The sequence below is a fragment of the Macaca mulatta genome, chromosome 13 (genome assembly GCF_049350105.2).
Source record: "Macaca mulatta isolate MMU2019108-1 chromosome 13, T2T-MMU8v2.0, whole genome shotgun sequence".
Taxonomy (NCBI): Eukaryota; Metazoa; Chordata; class Mammalia; order Primates; family Cercopithecidae; genus Macaca; species Macaca mulatta.
In genome coordinates, this window is record NC_133418.1 from 22568895 (window position 1) to 22590684 (window position 21790).

At 45.2% G+C, this 21790-nt stretch overlaps 1 protein-coding gene across 3 annotated transcripts in view; it reads left to right on the forward strand.

The window, feature by feature from the left end:
- Positions 1-1385: 1385 nt before the first annotated feature.
- TTL (tubulin tyrosine ligase) overlaps positions 1386-21790 on the forward strand; it is a 49692-nt gene continuing 29287 nt past the window's right edge. For 2 of the 3 annotated variants that reach the window (XM_077958341.1, XM_077958340.1), the window contains exons 1-4: positions 1386-1725; positions 5188-5266; positions 13124-13356; positions 21109-21244. In XM_077958341.1, the coding sequence (XP_077814467.1) occupies positions 1569-1725; positions 5188-5266; positions 13124-13356; positions 21109-21244 (605 nt within the window). In that variant the 5' untranslated portion in view covers positions 1386-1568. 3 annotated transcript variants of the gene reach the window in all.

Sequence of the window (21790 nt, forward strand, 5' to 3'; positions counted from 1 at the left end):
GAGAGAAGCCACCTGTGGCGCAGAAGTCGTCAGTGGGTGGGAGGAACGGATGTAGCATGGTGGGAGTGGACGTCACTTTCAAGGTAATCAGCTGTGACAAGCGGCAAAATACAGCGTCCTGGCTCGAGTTGCCCCAAAAGGTGGCCCCTAGAACAAGAATTTGAGCACAAGTACAGTAGTTTTTTGGGAGGTGATTGGGGTAGTGAGTCAGGGAAAGGAAGCAAGCCAACAGAAGAGGCCTTGATGAGCAAGTTACAGCTGCGGACAACTGAAGCTCCACCCTACAGAGGACCACCGCAACACGCCTAGGACACATGCCTCCCCGCAGGGCATTCTCGACCAACTCTATCCCTCTGGAGGAAATGCAAGCATCCAGAAGCTCCGAGTCTGCCCCATTTCTGCTCTGAGCAAGCTCTCCACAGCCAGCGAATGCCTACAGGTGGAGCCGGTGCGCAAGACGAGCGAGTGAGTGCCTGGCGGCCCTGTGGACTTTGGGCAACTATGAGAGGGAGAAGGTCGCTTTTACAATATGCTCGGGTAGATAAGGTGAGCATCGGGGAACAGGGTGCTCTTTCTCTAAAGGAGAGTAAAAGATGCAAGGCGCAGGGCTGATGCGGGTAGTTTATGAGGGAGTGTAGAAAGCTTGTGGGAACTCTGATATCATTGTCCTCTCTTTGTCCCTCAAATGCAGCAACATGTTCTTCAGAGTGGGCTGTCAGAACCGAAGGGACTTTTAAGAGTCACTTTCCGCCGCTCATAAGGGGAAATCGAGGTCCGGAGAAGGGAAAGCAAGTGGCTGAATGCCGGTAAAAGGCAGGAAGAGAGCGAAGCCCAGGGCTCCAGGGGGCCGGTTCGGGACCTGCTTCCACCAGCGGAGTCTAAGGTCATCCCCTTGGCCGTGCGCCACCCCGGTCTCAGCCGAAGGAAGGAGCACTCGACCCAAACAAAACCGACGCTCCGAGTCTCCGTAGTCGTTAAGCAAAGAGGAAGGGGAAGCGCTTCTTCCCTAGGCCACAGGACCGGGCCTTAGAACTTTTGGGTTTTATCCATAAAAGGTCCTTTGGCAATAGAAGAAAAACCCAGACAGAAATCTGCAAACTGGGATCTTCCGCCGGCCCCGCCCTCCGGCTGCGACCCTGAGCTTGGGAGGAACCGCCCCAGGCCCGGACTCTGGTTCCACTGCACAGTCCGCGCGCTGCAGTAAAGCCGCGCCCACCGCCGCGGGTTCCCAACCCTGCGCCGCCGCCGCCGCCCCGGGGAGGGTACCAAGAAGGCGCGCCGCGGCCCACCGGCCTCTCCAGAGCGCGGCGGGGCCGGGCCGCGCGGAATCACGGGCCAGAGGCGGGGCCGCGCCGGGGTGGGCGGGCGTGCTAGCGGCGCTTTCCACTCCGGCAGACGCGCGGGCGCCCGGGCGCTGCGCCGCCGGCACCGGAGAGGCACGGCAGCCGGGGCGGGCAGCGGCGGCCGGGCCGCGGCGGGCGCCCGGGCGGGATCGGCGCTGAGCCGCCTTCTCGGCCGGCTGGTCCCTGCGGCGGCTGCCCGGCGGCCTGGGCGCGCGGCCCTTCGCCATGTACACCTTCGTGGTGCGCGATGAGAACAGCAGCGTCTACGCCGAAGTCTCCCGGCTGCTCCTCGCCACCGGTCACTGGAAGAGGCTGCGGCGAGACAACCCCAGGTTCAACCTGATGTTGGGAGAGAGGAACCGGCTGCCCTTCGGGAGACTGGGTGAGCCCTTCCCAAATTCCTGCCTGCCCTCCCCGGAGCGGCCCTGCGCGCCTCCCGCGGCCCGTTAGAACCAGCGCTTTTGTTTTTAAAGGTCATAAATCTTCCCCTTGGTTGCTTCTTGGGCATATCAAAAATGGGATTCGGAAAGATCGAAACCTGTCGTTTTTAATGCTTTCTTGTCTCTTAACTCGGATTTAGAGTCGGAGTCGCGGTGCGGCCACTCGGGGCCGCAGCTGCCTCCTGACAATGACCGGCCGCCGGGGCTGGGACCTGACGCGGGAGTATAGCTGCTCCCCCGGGCCGACGCCTCCAAATCGGGCCGGTCCGCCGCGCCGAGAGCGGCGCAGGGCGCGGCTCCGCAGAGCCGGCGGCCGGCGTAGGCTGGAGTCATCTTGCAGCTCTTCCTCACTGAGAATTTCTCCCTGCTTGGCGTGGGCGCAGGGGGCGGGGGAGCTGAAGGTGTTGAAACCCCTGAGGCTTCTGCCACCCGAAGGGGCGGAGGAACGGTCAGAAGATTTAGAAAAGATCCCTGGATTCCAAAAGCAGGAGTTGCAGAAGAGACCCTAGCCCAGGGAAGCGTGTAGGGGTGTCTGATTATAAACCTTTCCTTAGTTTCACCAAATAACATGTTTTCGCAGTTCTGCATTGGATTAAGGTCTTACAGGAGTCTGTGTCTCGCCCTCCCTCTCTTCCCTGTTCTCCCCGAGGGAATTACCTTCATCCACATGGTTGAAGCTGGCTGGGCACCACCATACTCACTTGTAGGAAAACGCAGGAGATAGGAGGGGACTAGCGGCTCCTTTGTAAATGATGTCATCCAGAAGTTGCCCAGATCAGTTCAACTCACATCCCATTGACCTGAGCATAGTCTCATGGCCTCCCTCTCTGCACAGTCATCTGGGAATTGCAGCTTCTCTCTGGGGAGCCATGTTCCTTGCCAGAATTCACCAGAGGTGGGGGCCAATTGTATTCCAAAGACAAGGGAAAAATTGTTACAGAGGAAGAGTCACCTCTACCTTGGAGGACAACCCAGAGAGAGCAGTGTTCTATGTCCAGGAGAGGAAACAGTTTTTAGAAATAGGTGTGGTCAGAATTCGAATGGGTAAAAACTGAATATAGGCCATTTGGAATTGACTGGTCATTGGTGAGCTTCCATAGACAGAGCCTTTGGGGGGCGAGGGGGGCTGTGTAAAACTCAAATCGTTGGAGGAATGAAGAGCTGCAGTGTAAAGTTGTTCGATTATTTTGATAGTACCTGGGACAACTTTTCGTTGGTATACAAGTTTATGATGTAGAATGGTGACTCCATGGAAGGACCCATTTGAACACCCAGGAATCTCAGAATATGGAGACTGTGCCTGGAGACTCCCTTTTGTTAACCGGTGTCAGGAAGACCCTAGCGAAGAGAATACATGATCCTAAAGGAGATGAAGAATTGCTTATAGTTGAGAACAATTATTTCTTCCTTGCATTGTCCACTTCCCTTTCCAGACTTCCTGACATCCCTCTATATTCTTGGCAGTGCTTGGCTGTGAAAGCTTAGGTGGAATCCTAACATTAAAAACAACAAACGTGGCTCCGCCCAGGCAGGGGTAGGAGTGACTGGCATTACCCTGGTGCTTAAGCCTTGGAATGAGAAGCAGAAGCCTACAGAATTTGAATCCTGTACAGATACCACAAATTCAGGAGATGATCAGTAAACGTTTGAGCTGTGTGTTTGTGTGTGTGTGTGTGTGTGTGTTTTGTTTTTTTTTGTGACAGAGTCTCACCCTGTGGCCCAGGCTGGAGTGCAGTGGCATGATCTCGGCTCACTGCAACCTCCCCCTCCTGGGCTCAAGCGATTCTCCTGCCTCAGTCTCCCAAGTAGCTGGGATTACAGGCGCGCACCACCATGCCCAGCTAATTTTTTGTATTTTTGGTAGAGACAGGGTTTCGCCATGTTGGTGAGGCTGGTCTCAAACTCCTGACCTCAGGTGATCCACCCACTCCGTCCTCCCAAAGTGCTGGGATTACCGGCCTGAGCCACTGCGCCTGTCCAACATTTGGTTTTTATGGGAAAGAAAACAGCATCCTACAACGAAATTGGCTATATGCCATCACTGTTAAGGGATATTTACCTTTTGCTTAAAGTGTACTACATGAAAGCCAAGGATAAGATTTATAGAGCCAGGTAAAGGCTCTAGAAGGCAGATGCCCTGTGGATAAGAAGGTAGGCAGTTCAGGTGGGAATCAGGTCTGTCTGCTCAGGGAAACCAGTGAGAGCCAGCTAATGCCTGCCTGAAACTTTTGATTTGACTGTATGCCATTCTCAGATAAATTATTCTTACTTCTGGCATTTTCAACTGAAAAGTCCTTTGGTCTTACTTTGATTTTATTACTGGAAATATGATGCGTTTTATTAAGATTTGAAACAAAACATTTTTTATTTTATTGCATTTTTTTTTTTTGAAATGAAGTCTCACTTTTTTTTTTTTTTTGAAATGAATTCTGACCACACCTATTGCCCAGGCTGGAGTGCAGTGGTGGGATCTCGGCTCACTGCAACCTCTGCCTCCCAGGTTCAAGTGATTCTCATGCCTCAGCCTCCCAAGTAGCTAGAAATACAGGTGTGCTTCACCATGCCCAGCTAGTTTTTGTGGTTTTAGTAGAGACGGGGTTTTGCCATGTTGGCCAAGCTAGTCTTGAACTCCTGATCTCAGGTGATTCACCCGCCTCAGCCTCCCAGACTGCCAGGATTACAGGCATGTGCCTCAGTGCCCGGCTGACAACACTTTTTATTTTTAATAAAAATTTGTTTTTCTTTGTATCCTTTCTGCTCTAATTTTCTAAAAAAGGCCACAGGTAATAAGAGCTGTTGAAAATTAGTTTCCCTGTGGAATGAGGCACAGAAGAAAGCTCTCAGGGCTTCTGATCTTATACACATGGCCTTTCCACTACCTTCCTTCACCTCCTAGAAGCTTGCAGAGATACACTTGCTTGAAACCAGCATCATTCTGGTTCTCCTTCCTTCCTTGGTGTAGAAAACCAGGTTACGGATATGGAAAGCATGACTGTTAAAAAAGTAGCCTTACTGTACAGAGTGACAAGTCTGTATGTGTTAAGCCTGGAGGGGAATGCAATGTGCAGTCAGGGAGAGGTGAAATGAAAAATACCCTCAATACCCTCTACCCTAATAAGAAAATACAAACAAAGGTAGCAGCAGCCTTGGCAAGCCTACGAGGTTGATATTATAATATCCATTGTGGGGAGACCGAAGGTTGCCAGCGGGATATGGAGAGAAAGAGGGTCCCTGGGGACAGAGAAACAAAATTGTTCCATTTTCCATTTTATAACAGCCAGTCCTGAGATGAGAGAGAGAAAAGCTGGGCGTGACACAGCTGTCCTCTCTCCTGCTTGCTGCTGCTGGCACTGTCATTCCCCACCTGTTCTGTGTCCCTTCTGAGCCTCCTCTTTCCTTCCTAGGTCACGAGCCCGGGCTGGTACAGTTGGTGAATTACTACAGGGGCGCTGACAAACTGTGTCGCAAAGCTTCTTTAGTGAAGTAAGTGTTAAGACTGCTGTTTTCCATGTTTTACCTAAATGAAGCACTTAGGCAAAAATGTGGGGTTGTTTAAAGGACAAACATGCTTTTATTTTAAAAGCCAACAAATATCAGTTCAGAAGCGTCCTCTAAGCTGCTTTGGTTGCAGTCCAAAACATGGTGCTTGATAAAGCCTGTCTGTCTCTGAGGCGAGGCTCATAGAAGCAGAGCCTGACTCAGGGTCTCCTGTGTAAGTAATTTTCCTGGGGTAGGGTTCTTTTTTTTTTTTTTTTTTTTTTTTGAGACGGAGTCTCGCTCTGTCGCCCAGGCTGGAGTGCAGTGGCGCGATCTCGGCTCACTGCAAGCTCCGCCTCCCGGGTTCACGCCATTCTCCTGCCTCAGCCTCCCGAGTAGCTGGGACTACAGGCGCCCACAACCGCGCCCGGCTAATTTTTTGTATTTTTTTTTTTTTTTTTTTAAGTAGAGACGGGGTTTCACCGTGGTCTCGATCTCCTGACCTTGTGATCCGCCCGCCTCGGCCTCCCAAAGTGCTGGGATTACAGGCGTGAGCCACCGCGCCCGGCCTGGGGTAGGGTTCTTTAAGACACCCATCGGGAAGCAAGGACAGGGCAGGGCACGGGGAGAACCAAGTAAAGAGGTGGTTTTAGCCAAAGTCTTGCCTCTCCCGACTCCAAGGAGCACCGGAGTGAATGGCACCTCAGAGTCGTCACATTTTGAGCAAGGACCAGGCCTCTATGCTCCAGTATCAGTCAGCCATCGGCTGTGGGAGGAGATGGAGGGCTTAGCTTTGCAGGCATTTCTGGGCACGGTCTGGTCCCTGGAGAAGGACATATATAGCCCTTAGCATGCATCTCTCATGGCTGCAGCGGGTCCCTCAGAAAGGATATCTGGGCAGGGTATAAGAACATCCACTCCACTACCCATCTCTGAGCAGCTGGATTATGGCTTGGTATCACCACGGTATCACAGAGTGGAAGGAGACAGTGTTAGACAACGATTAAGATCTAGGGTCAAAAGTGTAAGTTTTCACCCCAGCTCTTCCTCTCACTAGCTTGGGCAGATCTCCTCATCTCTCTAAGCCTCAGTGCCTCCCTCGTAAGGCTATTATGAGAATTAAATAAGGTGATGCATGTAAAGTTTATATATAGCACAGTGGCCTGGTGCCTAATGAGTATTTGATACTACCTTAATTTTCTTGGCTGTCAAATGGGGAAATAATAACAACTACCTTAGGTTGTTATGAGGATTAATTGAGCTAATTTAGCTAAGGGCCTTGAAGAGTGCCTGTCTTGTTCATACTGTATGAGTGAAAGCACTCCTTATTATTGCTGTTAGTATAGTTGTCGTTGCTATTGTTATTTCAGTAGGGAAACACTGGGTCAGGCCACTAAAAATCAGGGCTGTCGTGGGCCTCCAGTATTCTTTCCATGATGGCTGGTGAACATGTGTGTGTAGCCAGGTCCTGGGAGATAGGACTCAATGCAAAATGCTCTTTTCCCACTAACATTTTTTTCTGGGCTCTAGATATTTACTAGGTTGGGTGCTCACAGGAACATTTCTGCTTTTTGTTCACTCATTGGCCCTGGTAACTTACGGAGCCACTCCTCTCTATGATGGATTTATCAGGATTCATCCCTCTCCCAAAGGAGTGTGAGGCTTCCTGAAGTCATTTTGTGACATGTTTTATATTTAGAATGCAAATGACTGTTACACTGGAATCAGAAATAGAAATGGGACATGCTTGTTTGTTCAGATTATTCACTTAGAAATTCTTATTAAATATTTGTTAAACCTTTTCTGCTATGATTTTTCCCCTAAAGACAAAGTAGGAAGCAGAGGATGCTGTAAAAAAATAATGGTCTCCATATTTGCATATGTCACAGTTATAGTGAAACAGAGTGAGTCTAGGGGTGGAGTCGTGACCAAGTGTGATACATACCTGTGACCTTGGAAAGCATCAGAATCTCAGTGTCTCATCTGTAAAATGGGGATGGATGGTGGTGATAGTACCTGCTCGTTGCCCCTCGGAGGCATGCAGTGTGATCCGTGATAGCACCTTGTAATGGTGACATGACCTATGCAGAGCTATGCATCATGCTCGTCAGCTTCCATCTTTGTCTCAGTTGTCCTGTGAGGGGCTTGTAGTAGTTCGCGATATGACGGTTCCCTTTATCCATTTGTCTCTCTCCCATGATTTTGTATGGCTTGAAAGGGCTCCAGAGAGTTAGAAATAAAGTCTCCTTCATTATATAGGACAAAATGGCAGCTCAGAGAGAACAGCTGGGTTGCCCATGGCTATAGTAGCTCCTATTAAGCCAGGACAGTTTTAATCTGCACAAATGGGACCCCTGGCCATTGTGACTGTGCACCCTCAGGAGGCTTCCCAGAGCCTTGGTGGGGTTCAGTGCAGGACCCTGTGCAGCCCAGTCCTTCCTCCTGTCACTTCAGGGAGTTTCAGAAATTTCACTGAGGCCTCAAGGCCATAGTCTTAAAACCCTGAGGGGCTTTTCTTCTCCTGGTGCAGATCAGAGGCTGTCTTTTCCTCTCCTGAACATTGCTGTTTTATAGATGTAAGTAAATCTCCATTTCTGATTACTTCCCAAATGGGCCCATGAGGAAATGGGACAAAAGCAAAGGACTTCCTGCAGAGCCTGGTCTTGGTTCTGTGCAGGAAATGAGGGCTTCCAAATCAAGGTCATCTTACAGACCAGCACTGTCAAACAGAAATAGGATGCTACCCACATATATAATTATAAACTGCCTAGTAGCCACATTAAAATAAGCGCAGAGAAACGGCTGCAAGCCGGGCGTGGTGGCTCACGCCTGTAATCTCAGCACTTTGGGAGTCTGAGGCGGGCAGATCACCTGAGGTCAGGAGTTCGAGACCAGCCTGGCCAACATGGTAAAACCCCATGTCTACTAAAAATACAAAAATTAGCTGGGTATGGTGGTGGGTACCTGTAATCCCAGCTGCTTGGGAGGCTGAGGCAGGAGAATCGCTTGAACCTGGGAGGTGGAGGTTGCAGTGAGCTGAGATGGTGCCACTGCACTCCAGCGTGGGAGACAGAGTGAGACTCCTTCTCAAAAAAAAAAAAAAAAAAGAAAAGAAAAGAAGCAGCTGCAATTAAATTAATAATTTATTATATTTAAATAAATCCAAAATGTTATTTTGACATGTAATTAATATAAAAAGCTATTATGTTCTTTTTTTTCATTTGGAGTCTTCAAAATCTGATGTGAATTTTACATATGTAGCACATCTTAATTCAAACAGTAAATATTCATTGGAAAGCTTTGATCTGAATTTAGATTACATAAAAAATATGTGCTTGAAGAAGTAGATTTATGTACTCAGGTTGTACATACAAGTTTTTCAATAACTTTGAATGCCAGAAGATCTATTTCCTTTAGTATTGCACGCACATTTTCAAAACCAGTTCATCTTTTCTAGAAGAATTGATTTGACTATGAAGTAAAAGCTTATTTTCAAAATAATGTCCTAGTAAATTCACCAACTCTTGTGTTAGTTCAATATTGTAAATATCAAATTCAAAGATGTATTGAATATATTGAAAAGTAACTCTAAATTTATCAATATCAACAAAGTGTTCTTCAGATTACTTTTAGTTTTTGCAGCCAGTTTTCATAATGCTAATTGTAACATTAATGCTAATTGTAACAATTAACATTTTTTGCATACTGAGTCATGTTATAAAAATACGTGAAATCATTATTATCAACTTATATTATGAAGTTGAAACATAAATTCTCACACCTGTCTGGCTGGATCGTAAATAAGGTCTTCTTTTCCGTTCCTTGGAGCTTTAAATTTAGCTTGTTTATATGCAGTATGTAGATAGATAAGAAAATGCAAATGACAGTCATTTTTTATTTTGATTATTGACATGATGAATTACTGAGTGAAAATAATGATTTGACAAACATTCCTTTTATTTTCAAGAAAATCTGAATTGGAGTTGAAAAGTAAATCTTTATTTTAAAAAAACCCCCTCTCCATCAGTGAATACTGGCAGAGAACACAGTATCATTAAATTCATTATCTTCTGCTTCCAAGAACTGGAGAATCATCTAGTATATACAGAACCATTTTAACAACTGTATCCATGACACTTAGAGTCTGCTTCAGAAAACCTAACACAAGGCTGGGCATGGTGACTCACGCCTGTAATCCCAACACTTTGAGAGGCCAAGGCAGGTGGATCATTTGAGGTCAGGAGTTTGAGACCAGCCTGGCCAACATGGTGAAACCCCGTCTCTTCCAAAAATACAAAAAAAAGTTAGCTGGGCATGGTGGTGCGCACCTGTAGTCCCAGCTACTTGGGAGGCTGAGGCACAAGAATCGCTTGAGCCGGGGAGGCAGCATTTGCAGTGAGCTGAGATTGTGCCGCTGCACTCCAGCCTGGGCGACAGAACAAAACCCTGTCTCAGATAAACAAACAGAAAGCAAACCTAACACAAATGTTTTCAATATGTAACACATAATGCCATGAAGCAGATGTTTCCAACATGTGTCATACAATAAAATGAAGTAGTAAAGGAAAATAGTCTACTAAAATCTTAGTAAATCCTCTTTTTTTTTTTTTTTTTGAGATGGAGTTTTACTCTGTCGCCCAGGCTGGAGTACAGTGGTGCGATCTCAGCTCACTACAACCTCCGCCTCCCAGTTCAAGCGATTCTCCTGCCTCAGCCTCCTTGTAGCTGGGATTATAGGCACCCACCACCACGCTCGGCTAGTTTTTTGTATTTTTAGTAGAGACAGGGTTTTACTATGTTGACCAGGTTGGTCTTGAACTCCTGACCTCAGGTGATCCACCTGCCTCGGCCTCCCAAAGTGCTGGCGTTACAGGAGTGAGCCACTGCGCCTAGCCATAAATCCATATTTTAATACAACTTAGCTGAAGTCCTATCTGTCATGTTAGAAAGTAATTTTTTGCATGTAGGTAAAATTCTGTGACAGACGTAAAAGATTTTAAAATATCTATACTATGAGGTTTTATGTGCGTGTGTGTGTGTGTTTTAGACGGAGTCTCTCTCTGTCCCCCAGGCTGGAGTGCAGTGGTGCGATCTCGGCTCACTGCAATCTCCACCTCCCGGGTTCAAGCAATTCTCTTGCCTCAGCATCCCGAGTAGCTGGGACTACAGGCAACTGCCACCACACCTGGCTAATTTTTTGTATTTTTAGTAGAGACAGGGTTTCACCGTGTTAACCAGGATGGTCTTGATCTCTTGACTTCGTGATCTGCCCACCTCGGCCTCCCAAAGTGCTGAGATTACAGGCATGAGCCACCATGCCCGCCGAGTTTGATATTTTTTAAGCTGAAATTTGACAGCATTTTTTCATATATTTGGAAATCCTTTGAGGCAAAACATCCAAAGTATTAATTGGACAGCATCTTTTATGTCACACAGTTCACCTAAAGCTAAAGAAATTACTTAATATTTTTCAAATTTTGAGTCAATCTCTGATTGTTAGAAAGGTTTTGTAGTCTGTGGGCAATTGTGACTCAGCTGAAGATTGTTCGTTTTTTGTAAATTATATTTTTAAGTCTTTTCCTTAAAATAGTTTTTTTAAAACCACATTTGCATCTAAAATGGTTTTCTTTTTGTGTAAGAATCCAAGCCATTTTATAGTTGTCCAAAATTATAAACTCAGACTCTGTTAAACATTTGCTTAAAAATATGTTGGCTATTGTGATTTCAGCCACTAGTTTCATTAATTTTTTTGAGCATTGAGAGGAAAATACTTACCAAGTTTATTATGTATTTGCTAAAAAAGTCTCCTTTACACAACCGTTTTTTCATTTTACTTTGACCACAGCCTATTGCAGTCACCATTTCTTGTGAATCTGTGGCGTATCTCCTTTCAGTTTTTTTTTTTTTAATCTCTTACTGTCCTTGTCATAGTTCTAGCTTCTGTCATAGTTCTAGTAGCGTCCCTACTCAGTTAAAACTTTGTCCAAATATTTTTTTAACTAGGAAGAAATTCTGTTTCACCTAAGTTACCAACTGTGGTGTACGTAGCTAGCACTGTAACTCATGCTCTCTGCGTAATAAACATATCATAATGTTTCATCAGTGCACAGAAATAAATCACTAGAACTGAATCAATCTATTGTCCCTGAATAGAATAGCGATGTGTTTGTGTGTGATACTAGAAATGACACATGGCCCTGACGTGCATGCTGCAATGCAACAGTAAAGTGAAGTGTTATCTCACCATATCAATAAAGTTGTGCCTAATGGAAAAATATTTTATAATGCGTCCATTTTTAAATTAAAGGCAAATTAAATTTTAGGCCTGGCATGGTGGCTCATGCCTGTAATCTCAGCACTTTGGGAGACTGAGGCAGGTGGATTACCTGAGGTCAGGAGTTTGAGACCAGCTTGGCCAACGTGGTGAAGCCCTGTCTCTATTAAAAATATAAATATTAGCTGGGCATGGTGGCAGGTGCCTGTAATCCCAGCTACTCGGGAGGCTGAGGTGGGAGAATTGCTTGAACCCGGGAGGTGGAGGTTGCAGTGTGCCAGGATCGTACTACTGCACTCCAGCCTGGGCGACAGAGTGAGACTCTGTCTCAAATTAAAAAAAAATTAAACTTTAAATTCAGTTCCTGAGTCACATTGACCACATTTCAAATGCTCAGTGGCCATATGTGGCTGACTACTGTCCACTGGATGGGACAATGCAGATACGGAGTTGAACTTTCAGTGAGTTAAAAATATGTTTATTTTGTTCCTTGAAGTTCGAGTAGCTTTTCAGTTCTTTCCCTTTCGCTTTAAAATAAATTTATTTTAAATCTCTATCTAAAATGTCATTATTTCCACCATTCGTTCACAGACTGGGTTTTATGGGTGAATCTTAACATGGACTTGGCATTAACAGTTCTGTTCTAAACAGAAGAGGGAGCACAGCTCAGGGAAGGCCAGTGGATGTCTGTGGGCAGGTTCTTCCCTGTCTCTGATTCCTGGGGAGTAAGAGCAGGTTTCCAGTTAAGACTTGGGGGTTTTGTAGTAGCTTGAGCTGTTAAAAAAAAAAAAAAAAAAGAAAAAGAAAAAAAAGAAAGACTTGGGAGTTCGGGATGCATGCTGGCTGGTCCTCACTACCTTTATGATCTTAGGAAATTTGCTTCTCTGACCCAGTTCCTAATTTGTGAAATGTGATACCAGTGCCTCTAGCTCCAGGGGTCTGATTGCAGAGTAGATGCTGTGGGAAGCCCCTGTGTGCTAAGGGCCTTGCCTGACTTTATCTTCTGTGGTGTTAAGGTATTTGGGGAGCAGGAGGTATATTTCACTATGACCACTGGTGTCCTGTGTTCTGTTAGAAAGATACCTTTTTTATTCTGTCACCGAAGCCAGCCTGAGCTTAAGCAAGAAAAGAAGGGCTTTAAAAAGTCTTCTAATTCAGATTCCTACATAACCTTTTCTCCTATAGAGAGTTGGGCCAGGGTAGTCTTTTTGCTACTTAAATTTTCCTCTCTTCCCCATTTCATTTTTTAGTATGGGTCTGGCTCAACAACATATGTGTTGAAAAGGTATTGGCTCAGGATTATGTCCAGTGAAGCTTCCTTAGAGATGCATTTTAAAAAGAGTGAAAGCGTTGGACATTAAGCCTTTTGAATTAACTGGGGTATGCCTTTAAAGTTGCATCTAACAGCTGTGTGCTCCCCAGTAATGCATTTGAGCTTTGTCCAGGGAGACTAAGAGCAAACAGAGGTGTTAGAAGACTGAGTCATGCTTTGCCTCCTGGAAGATCTCTGGGGGAAAGCAGTGGCCTTTCTGAAGGGAGTGACAAAGTACACTAAGAAGGGAGGCTGACCCTCTTCTGTCATCTGCCAGGCTAATCAAGACAAGCCCTGAACTGGCTGAGTCCTGCACATGGTTCCCTGAGTCCTATGTGATTTATCCAACCAATCTCAAGACCCCAGTTGCTCCAGCACAGAATGGAATTCAACCACCAGTCAGTAACTCAAGGACAGATGAAAGAGAATTCTTTCTCGCTTCCTATAACAGAAAGAAGGAGGATGGAGAGGGCAACGTTTGGATTGCAAAGTCATCAGCTGGTGCCAAAGGTGAGTTGGCACTGCTGTCCCCTCCTCTGTTCCTGGTGAGTTGTTCCTATTGTGATGTATTTAGATGAACGACCCTATTTTAATCTGAATCGTTGAAGGTGGAGACCGTGTCTAGTTACATAGTTATAAATACCCATCTATGTACCGATGCCTTCTAAATGTATATCTCCAGTATAGGTCTTTTCCTTTAAGCTCTAGATCCATTGACACCCTCACCATCTCTAAAAGGCATTTCAAACTGAGTACATCTGATACAGAACTTTTCATTTCCTTACCAACTTTGCCCATGCCAATCTGCTCCTCCTTCACGCTTTCCACTTAGTATATGATCCCACTCTTCACTCAGTCTCTGAAGCTTAAAACCTAGGATTCATCCTTGACTACTCTATTCTTTACAATCTACTTCTAATGCATTAGCAACTCTTGCTAGCTCTACCTTCAAAATACATTCTGAATAGACTATTTCTTGCCATTTCCACTGCTTCCCCTCTAAATCAAAGCTCCCGTTCTCTTTAGTGTGTGTAACTGCAGAGCCTGCTCTCAACCAGTTCTCCTTCCGGACAATGATGTTTTCAAAACATAAATCTAATCATGTTACTTCCTACTTGAAACTTACCAGCTGGCTTCCTAATGCAATTAGAATGGACTCCGGATTCCTAATGGTAGCCTGCACCATTTGACATTTGCCCGTATCTCTGATCTCATCTCCTTCTATCCTCAGCTTTGCTCTCTGGACTGTAGACACAAAGACTGCCTAGTATCTCTCAAATATTCCAAACTTGTCTCTGTTCCTAGAATGTGCTTACATAGTTTGTTTTGTTTCTCTCACCTCAGATGCTGGCTCATCAGGGAAGGCTTTTCTAATCTGAAATAGCCTCTGTGTCCTTTGCTTTCTTTCCCTTTCCCCTGCCTCATTTACTTCCTGGCATTAACCTCTTCCTGGCACTATGCTACTTCTCTGTCCATCTCTCCCATTGTTCTGTAGGCTTCACACAAACGCAGACATTCTGTCTTATTCATCCTTGTACCTTCCTCGTAGGCACTCAACAAATATGTGTTGAATGAATGCGTATAAGGGGTAAGGTTTATAATATTAAATCAGGCTGAAAATAGAAGCAGTTCCCAATGTAATGAACACATAAACAGTCTCTGTCTATGACTGCCCTCATATGCTCTTTATAAAACCATTCCGGCCGGGCGCGGTGGCTCACTGCCTATAATCCTAGCACTTGGGGAGGCTGAGGCGGGCGGATCACGAGGTCAGGAGATCGAGACCATCTTGGCTAACATGGTGAAACCCCATCTCTACTAAAATTACAAAAAATTAGTCAGGCGTGGTGGCAGGCGCCTGTACTCCCAGCTACTTGGGAGGCTCAGGCAGGAGAACGGCATGAACCCAGGAGGCGGAGCTTGCAGTGAGCCGAGATCGTGCCTCCAGCCTGGGTGACAAAATGAGACTCTGTCTCATTCCATTTTGAACTCGTTTCTTGTATTGCCTTGGAAGACATCTGGCCACTGGTACTCATTTCTATTCTGGGTAGAAAGGCCCTCACCTTCTTTTCCACCAGCCATGAGACAGGAAGGCCTCAGCTGGTATTCTGAAAGGGGGAGAGTTGGACTCTTGCCACAAGCCAGGTACCTTACCTACTTCTCTCTCCCCTCTTGGGACCTTTTCTCAAGTACTGCCGCCCAGTGTGGTTCCAGCGGTAAATAACGGAATTGGAAGAGGAAATAGACATTCATGGTACTCCAGAATCCTCCTGTGGGTTTGGGATTGGAGTCAGTATGGCCACTGTGAGGACACCTGGGTGATCCCTGGACCCTCACCAAGGCAAGGCTCAGAGGGACACCCAGCAGCCGGGGGAAGTCAAGAGAGCATAAAATGCCACACGAAGACTTTTTGCTTTAGGAGGTGAGGAGATAAGTGATACATATTTATTATGTTTGGGAACTATAAAATGAAACCAATAGGATGAATGAATGACTTTTATTCTTGTTAAGCATTTATTTGGTACCTACTACATGCTTTGTATAGTTGACTCAACCTTCAAACTCTATCCGTTATGAAGCCACTGTTTACTGTACCCGCTGCCTATCTCTAATCTAGCCACCTTCACCTCTCACCTGGAGCATGGGAACACACTACATCTCTAACAGCAAATTACTGTTGAGAAACAACCTCATCGTTCTGCTATTTCTGCTATTACAGAAAACATTAGTAAATGTCTTTGCTGTAGATCACTCTTGTTTTTTTTTAAATTTCAATTTTGTATTATGTATGTATGTGTGTGTGTGTGTGTATATATATATATATATATATATATATTTTTTTTTTTTTTTTTTTTTTTTGAGACAAGGTCTTGCTTTGTTGCCCAGGCTGGAGTATGATGGCATGATATCAGTTCACTACAGCCTCGACTTCCTGGGCTCAAGCAATCCTCCCAGCTCAACCTTCCTTTTTTTTTTTTTCTTTCTTGAGACAGAGTCTCACTCTGTTGTCCAGGCTGGAGTGCAGTGGCAGCGCGATCTCAGCTCACTGCAAGCTCCACCTCCCGGGTTCACACCATTCTCCTGCCTTAGCCTCCTGAGTACTGGGACTATAGGCACCCGCCACCACGCCCGGCTAATTTTTTGTATTTTTAGTTGAGATGGGGTTTCACTGCATTAGCCAGGATGGTCTTGATCTCCTGACCTCGTGATCCACCTGCCTCGGCCTCCCACAGTGCTGGGATTAGAGGCGTGAGCCACCACGCCCTTCCCGCTCTCACCTCAACCTCTTGAGTAGCTGGGACTACAGCTGTGCACCACCACACCCTGTTAATTTTTTGATTTTCAGTAGAGATGAGGTCTCACTATGTTACCCAGGCTGGTCTTGAACTCCAGAGCTCAAGTGATCTTCCCACCTCAGCCTCCCGAAGTGCTGGGATTACAGGCATGAGCCATCACACCTGGGCGATCACAAGAAACTCTTGTTTCTTCTTAAACATTTCTTTAGAGTAATTTTGAAACATGAGATTACTTGGTCAAATGACACGAAGCCTTTATGGCTCTTGCTCTGTGTTATCCTATTGCTTTTTCAAAGGGCTGTAAGCTAACGGGGAGCAGTTCACGACGAACTGTCACTAAAAGTATCACCGTTTTTGTTGTCTTATTTTGTAGGTATAAAACAATACATACAATTCAAATTTATTTTATAATTTTTGATACTGGTGTATCAAAAAATCTGAGCCTGATTCCTAAGGGAGATGAAACAACATGAGTCATGTGTGTAGGGAACGAGAAGAAGGGAGCTTTTTCAGGTTGATTTGCAGTTTCTTGTTGAAGAAGCTCACCAGATGGTAGAACAAGAGACAGCAACAAGGTAGTTGAAAAGGGCGTTAACGTTTGGGAAAGGTGAATCATTGAATTAATGAACTGAATTAAATTCACTTATACTGAAAGCATGAGACCCAGGTAGAAATCAGCTCCAAATCTGAAGCGTAGATTAGAAGATTCTAGCAAATTGAAACCACAACGAGCTGTCACTACACTTTTATTAAAATGGTTAAAATAAGAAATGGTGACAACTTACTAAAGAGTGAGTTCAGCAATGTTACAGGATATGAGAGCAACACACAAAACTTAATTGCATTTTTATATGCCAACAATGAACATGTGGAAACCAAAGTTAAAAGCACAGTACTACTTCAATAGGCATGGTGGCTCACACTTGTAATCCCAGCACTTTGAGAGGCTGAGGCAGGCGGATCACCTGAGGTCAGAAGTTCGAGACCAGTCTGGCCAACTTGGTGAAACCCTGTCTCTATAAAAATACACAAATTAGCCGGGCTTGGTGGCGGTTGCCTGTAATCCCAGTTACTCAAGAGGCTGAGGCAGGAGAATCACTTGAACCCAGGAGGCAGAGGTTGCAGTGAGCTGAGATCGCACCATTGCACTCCAGCCTGATCAAGAAAGCAAAAACTCCGTCTTAAAAACAAACAAAAAAGAAAACACAATACCACTTATAGTCACCCCAGAGAAAATATGATGCTTAGGTATAAATTTAACCGACAGGTATAGGCTCTGTATGCTAAAAATAGTAAAATGATTATGAAGGAAGCCAAAGAGGACCTAAAGAAATGGACTGACATACTGTGTTCATGGATTGCAGGATAGTATAGTAAAGATGTCAGTTCACCCCAAACTGGTCTATAGGTTTATGTAATTCTTCTCAAAATCTCAGCAAACTTTTTGTATAGACATGGAGCTTCTTTTAAAATTTACATGGAGGTTCCAAGTCTTTGCTATTGTGAATAGAGCCGCAATAAACATATGTGTGCACGTGTCTTTATAGCAGCACTCATAGGTGGGAATTGAACAATGAGATCACTTGGACACAGGAGGGGGAACATCACACACCGGGACCTGCCATGGGGTGAGGAGAGGGGAGAGGGATAGCATTAGGAGATATACCTAATGTAAATGACGAGTTAATGGGTGCAGCACACCAACATGGCACATGTATACCTATGTAACAAACCCGCACGTTGTGCACATATGCCCTAGAACTTAAAGTATAAAAAAAAAATTTACATGGAGGCGCCGGACATGGTGACTCATGCCTGTAATCCCAGCACTTTGGGAGGCCAAGGTGGGCGGATCATGAGGTCAGGAGATCGAGACCATCCTGGCTAACATGGTGAAACCCTGTCTCTACTAAAAATACAAAAAATAAGCTGGGCGTGGTGGCAGGCCCCTGTGGTCCCAGCTACTTGGGAGGCTGAGGCAGGAGAATGGCGTGAACCCGGGAGGTGGAGGTTGCAGTGGGCCAAGATGACGCCACTGCACTCCAGCCTGGGCAACAGAGCAAGACTCCATCTCAAAAAAAATTTACATGGAGGCGCTGGACAGCTCACGCCTGTAATCCCAGCACTTTGAGAGGCCGAGGCGGGCAGATCACCGGAGGTCAGGAGTTCAAGACCAGCCTGGCCAACATGGTGAAGCCGTGTCTCTACTAAAAATACAAAAATTAGCCAGGCACGGTGGCGGGCGCCTGTAATCCCAGCTATTCAGGAGGCTGAGGCAGAAGAATTGCTTGGGCCCAGCCTGGGCGACAAGAGCAAGACTCTATCTCAATAAATAAATAAATAATAAAATTTCATATGGAAAGGCACAAGCCCTAGAATAGCTTAAACGTCTTAAAGAATAAAGTATAAGTAAACATGCTAACTGATATTAAGACATATTTTAGAGCTACAGTACTCAATACACTATAGCATTCATGGAAAAATAGAAACATAAATCAGTGGGGCCAGGCGTGGTGGCTCATGGCTGCAATCCCAGCACTTTGGGAGGCTGAGGCAGGTGGATCACCTGAGGTCAGGAGTTTGAGACAAGGCTGGCCAACATGGTGCAACCCCATGTCTACTAAAAATACAAAAAATTAGCCAGGTGTGGTGGCGCAGGCCTGTGCTCTCAGCTACTTGGGAGGCTGAGGCATGACAATTGCTTGAACCCAGGGGGCAGAGGTTGTAATGAGCCGAGATCGCACTTCTATGCAACAGAGCAACACTCTGTCTCAAAAACAGAAGAAACATAAATCAGTGGAAGAGAACAGATAACTCAGAAATAGACCAAAGCATATATGCCCGTCTGATATTTGAAAAAGGTGCAAAAGCTATTCAATAGAGGAAGGATAAATTTTTCAACAAATTGTACTAGATAAGGTGGTTATCAACAGGCAGAAAAATGAACATCAACATAAGCCTCACACCTCATACAAAAACTAACTCAAAATCGATCATGGACTTAATAATTTTTCAGAAAAAAGGAGATAGGGCTTGGCAAAGAATTCTTGAGCTTCACTCCAAAAATATAATCCATGAAAGTAAAAATTGATACATTGAACCTCACCAAAATAAAACTTCTACTCTTTGAAACACCTCATTAGAGGATAAAAAGATGAGCTACAAACTGGGTGAAAGGATTTTTAAGTCATACATATGACAAGGGACTCAGATCTAGAATATATAAACAACTTTCAAAACTTAACAGTAAACAAAAACAGACACACAATCCAATTAGAAAAAGAGCAAACAGTAAGACCCCATCTCTACAAAAAATTACAAAAATTAGCCAATGTGGTGGCGCACACCTGCATACCTAGTATTCCTGAGAATTGAAAATATATGTTCACGGCCGGGCGCGGTGGCTCAAGCCTGTAATCCCAGCACTTTGGGAGGCCGAGGCGGGCGGATCACAAGGTCAGGAGATCGAGACCACAGTGAAACCCCGTCTCTACTAAAAATACAAAAAATTAGCCGGGCGCGGTGGCGGGCGCCTGTAGTCCCAGCTACTCAGGAGGCTGAGGCAGGAGAATGGCGTGAACCCAGGAGGCGGAGCTTGCAGTGAGCCGAGATCGCGCCACTGCACTCCAGCCTGGGCAACAGCGTGAGACTCCGTCTCAAAAAAAAAAAAATATATATATATATATATATGTTCACAAAAATTTGTATGCAAATCTTATAGCACCATTATTCATAAGAGGCAAACAAGAATGAAAACAATGCAAACGTCCATCAATTGAGGACTGAATGAACAAAAATGACTCTTCAGCCAAAGAAAGAAGTGAACATGCTACTAATACACACTACAATGGGGATGAACCTTGAAAACTTGGTGCTAAGTGAAATTAGACACGAAAGGCCACATACCGTGTGATTCCATTTATATGAAATGTCCAGATGAGACATCCATAGATACAGAAAGTAGATTAGTGGTTGTCAGAAGCTGGGGTGAGGAGGGAGTAGTGAGTGACTGCTAATAGGTACAGAGTTTTTATTTTGGGAATTGGTGAAACCGTTCTAAAATTAAACTGTAGTAGGCCGGGCATGGTGGCTCACACCTGTAATCCCAGCACTTTGGGAGACCAAGGCGGGCAGATCACGAGGTCAGAAGACCGAGACCATCCTGGCCAACATGGTGAAACCCTGTCTGTACTAAAAATACAAAAATTAGCTGGGCATGGTGGTACACGCCTGTAATCCCAGCTACTCGGTAGGCTGAGGCAGGAGAATTGCTTGAACCCGGGAGGCAGAGGTTACAGTGAGCTGAGATTGCGCCACTGCACTCCAGCCTGGGCGACAGAGTGAGACTCCATCTCAAAACAAACAACAACAACAAAAAAACTGTAGTAATGGTTTAAAACTCTTGAATATACTAAAAGCCATTGAATTGTACACTTTCAAAGGATAAACATTTTTTGGTACGTGAATTATACTTCAAGCTACTAAAAAAGATATATCAATTATTTAATGTTAATGGACAATTCCAGTGTATCCAGTTTTTTTCTGTTACAACGCTACAAGGAACCTACTTGAACATTCATCTTTATGCCTTAACCTTCCTGGTAGTTCTATGAGATATGGTGAAGGAAGGGGAGGTATTGTGTTTGTAGTCTTTATTGTGGTAACCAGTGACCAGTAGTAGAATAGTATTTACTTTGAGTGCTTAGACACTTTGAATTTCTGTAAAACTGAGCTTTCATGGTTGTAGGCAGCCAAGATAGTGTTGACAACCCGCATGGAGAAGGAGTTGGTAGGATAATCCTGGGTACTCTTGAGGGGAGAAGGGAGACTGGAGTAAGGAAGGGAAGGAAAAAGATGAGCAGGACGTTGAAAGCCTCTTGTGGGGTTTTCATATTTCCTTTCTGGCTTTATAGAGAGCTCTTGGTTTGAATTGGACTGGTTTCTCTTTTGCTTTTTTCCCTGTTAGGTGAAGGCATTCTCATCTCGTCAGAGGCTTCAGAGCTTCTCGATTTCATAGACAACCAGGGCCAAGTGCACGTGATCCAGAAATATCTTGAGCACCCTCTGCTGCTTGAGCCAGGTCATCGCAAGTTTGACATTCGGTAATGCATTCATGTCCATAGCTTTTGTTTTTCTTCATCTGAAAAAACTGCCGTGGTATATGGTGGGGAGAGGGACATGGAATATGAGGAAGTGTTTGACCATGTTTAATATGTTACCAAAATTGAGCGCAGCTGAGCAGAACTGAGCTTCTGTACCTAATTTTCTATTTTTCTTTCTTCTTTTTTCATCTAGGAAATGTTACTACAATTATGGGTTTTCTTTTTTAAAAAATATTCTTTTCTGGCCAGGCACAGTGGCTCACGCCTGTAATCTCAGCACTTTGGGAGTCCGAGGTGGGCAGATCACCTGAGGTCAGGAGTTTGAGACCAGCCTGGCCAACATGGTGAAACTCCATCTCTAGTAAAAGTACAAAAATTAGCTGGGCATGGTGGCAGGCACCTGTAATCCCAGCTGCTCGGGAGGCTGAAGAAGGAGAATCACTTGAACCCGGGAGGGGAGGTTGCAGTGAGCTGAGATTGCGCCATTGCACTCCAGCCTGGGCAACAGCGAGACTCCTGTGTCAAAAAAAAAAAAAAAAAAAAAAA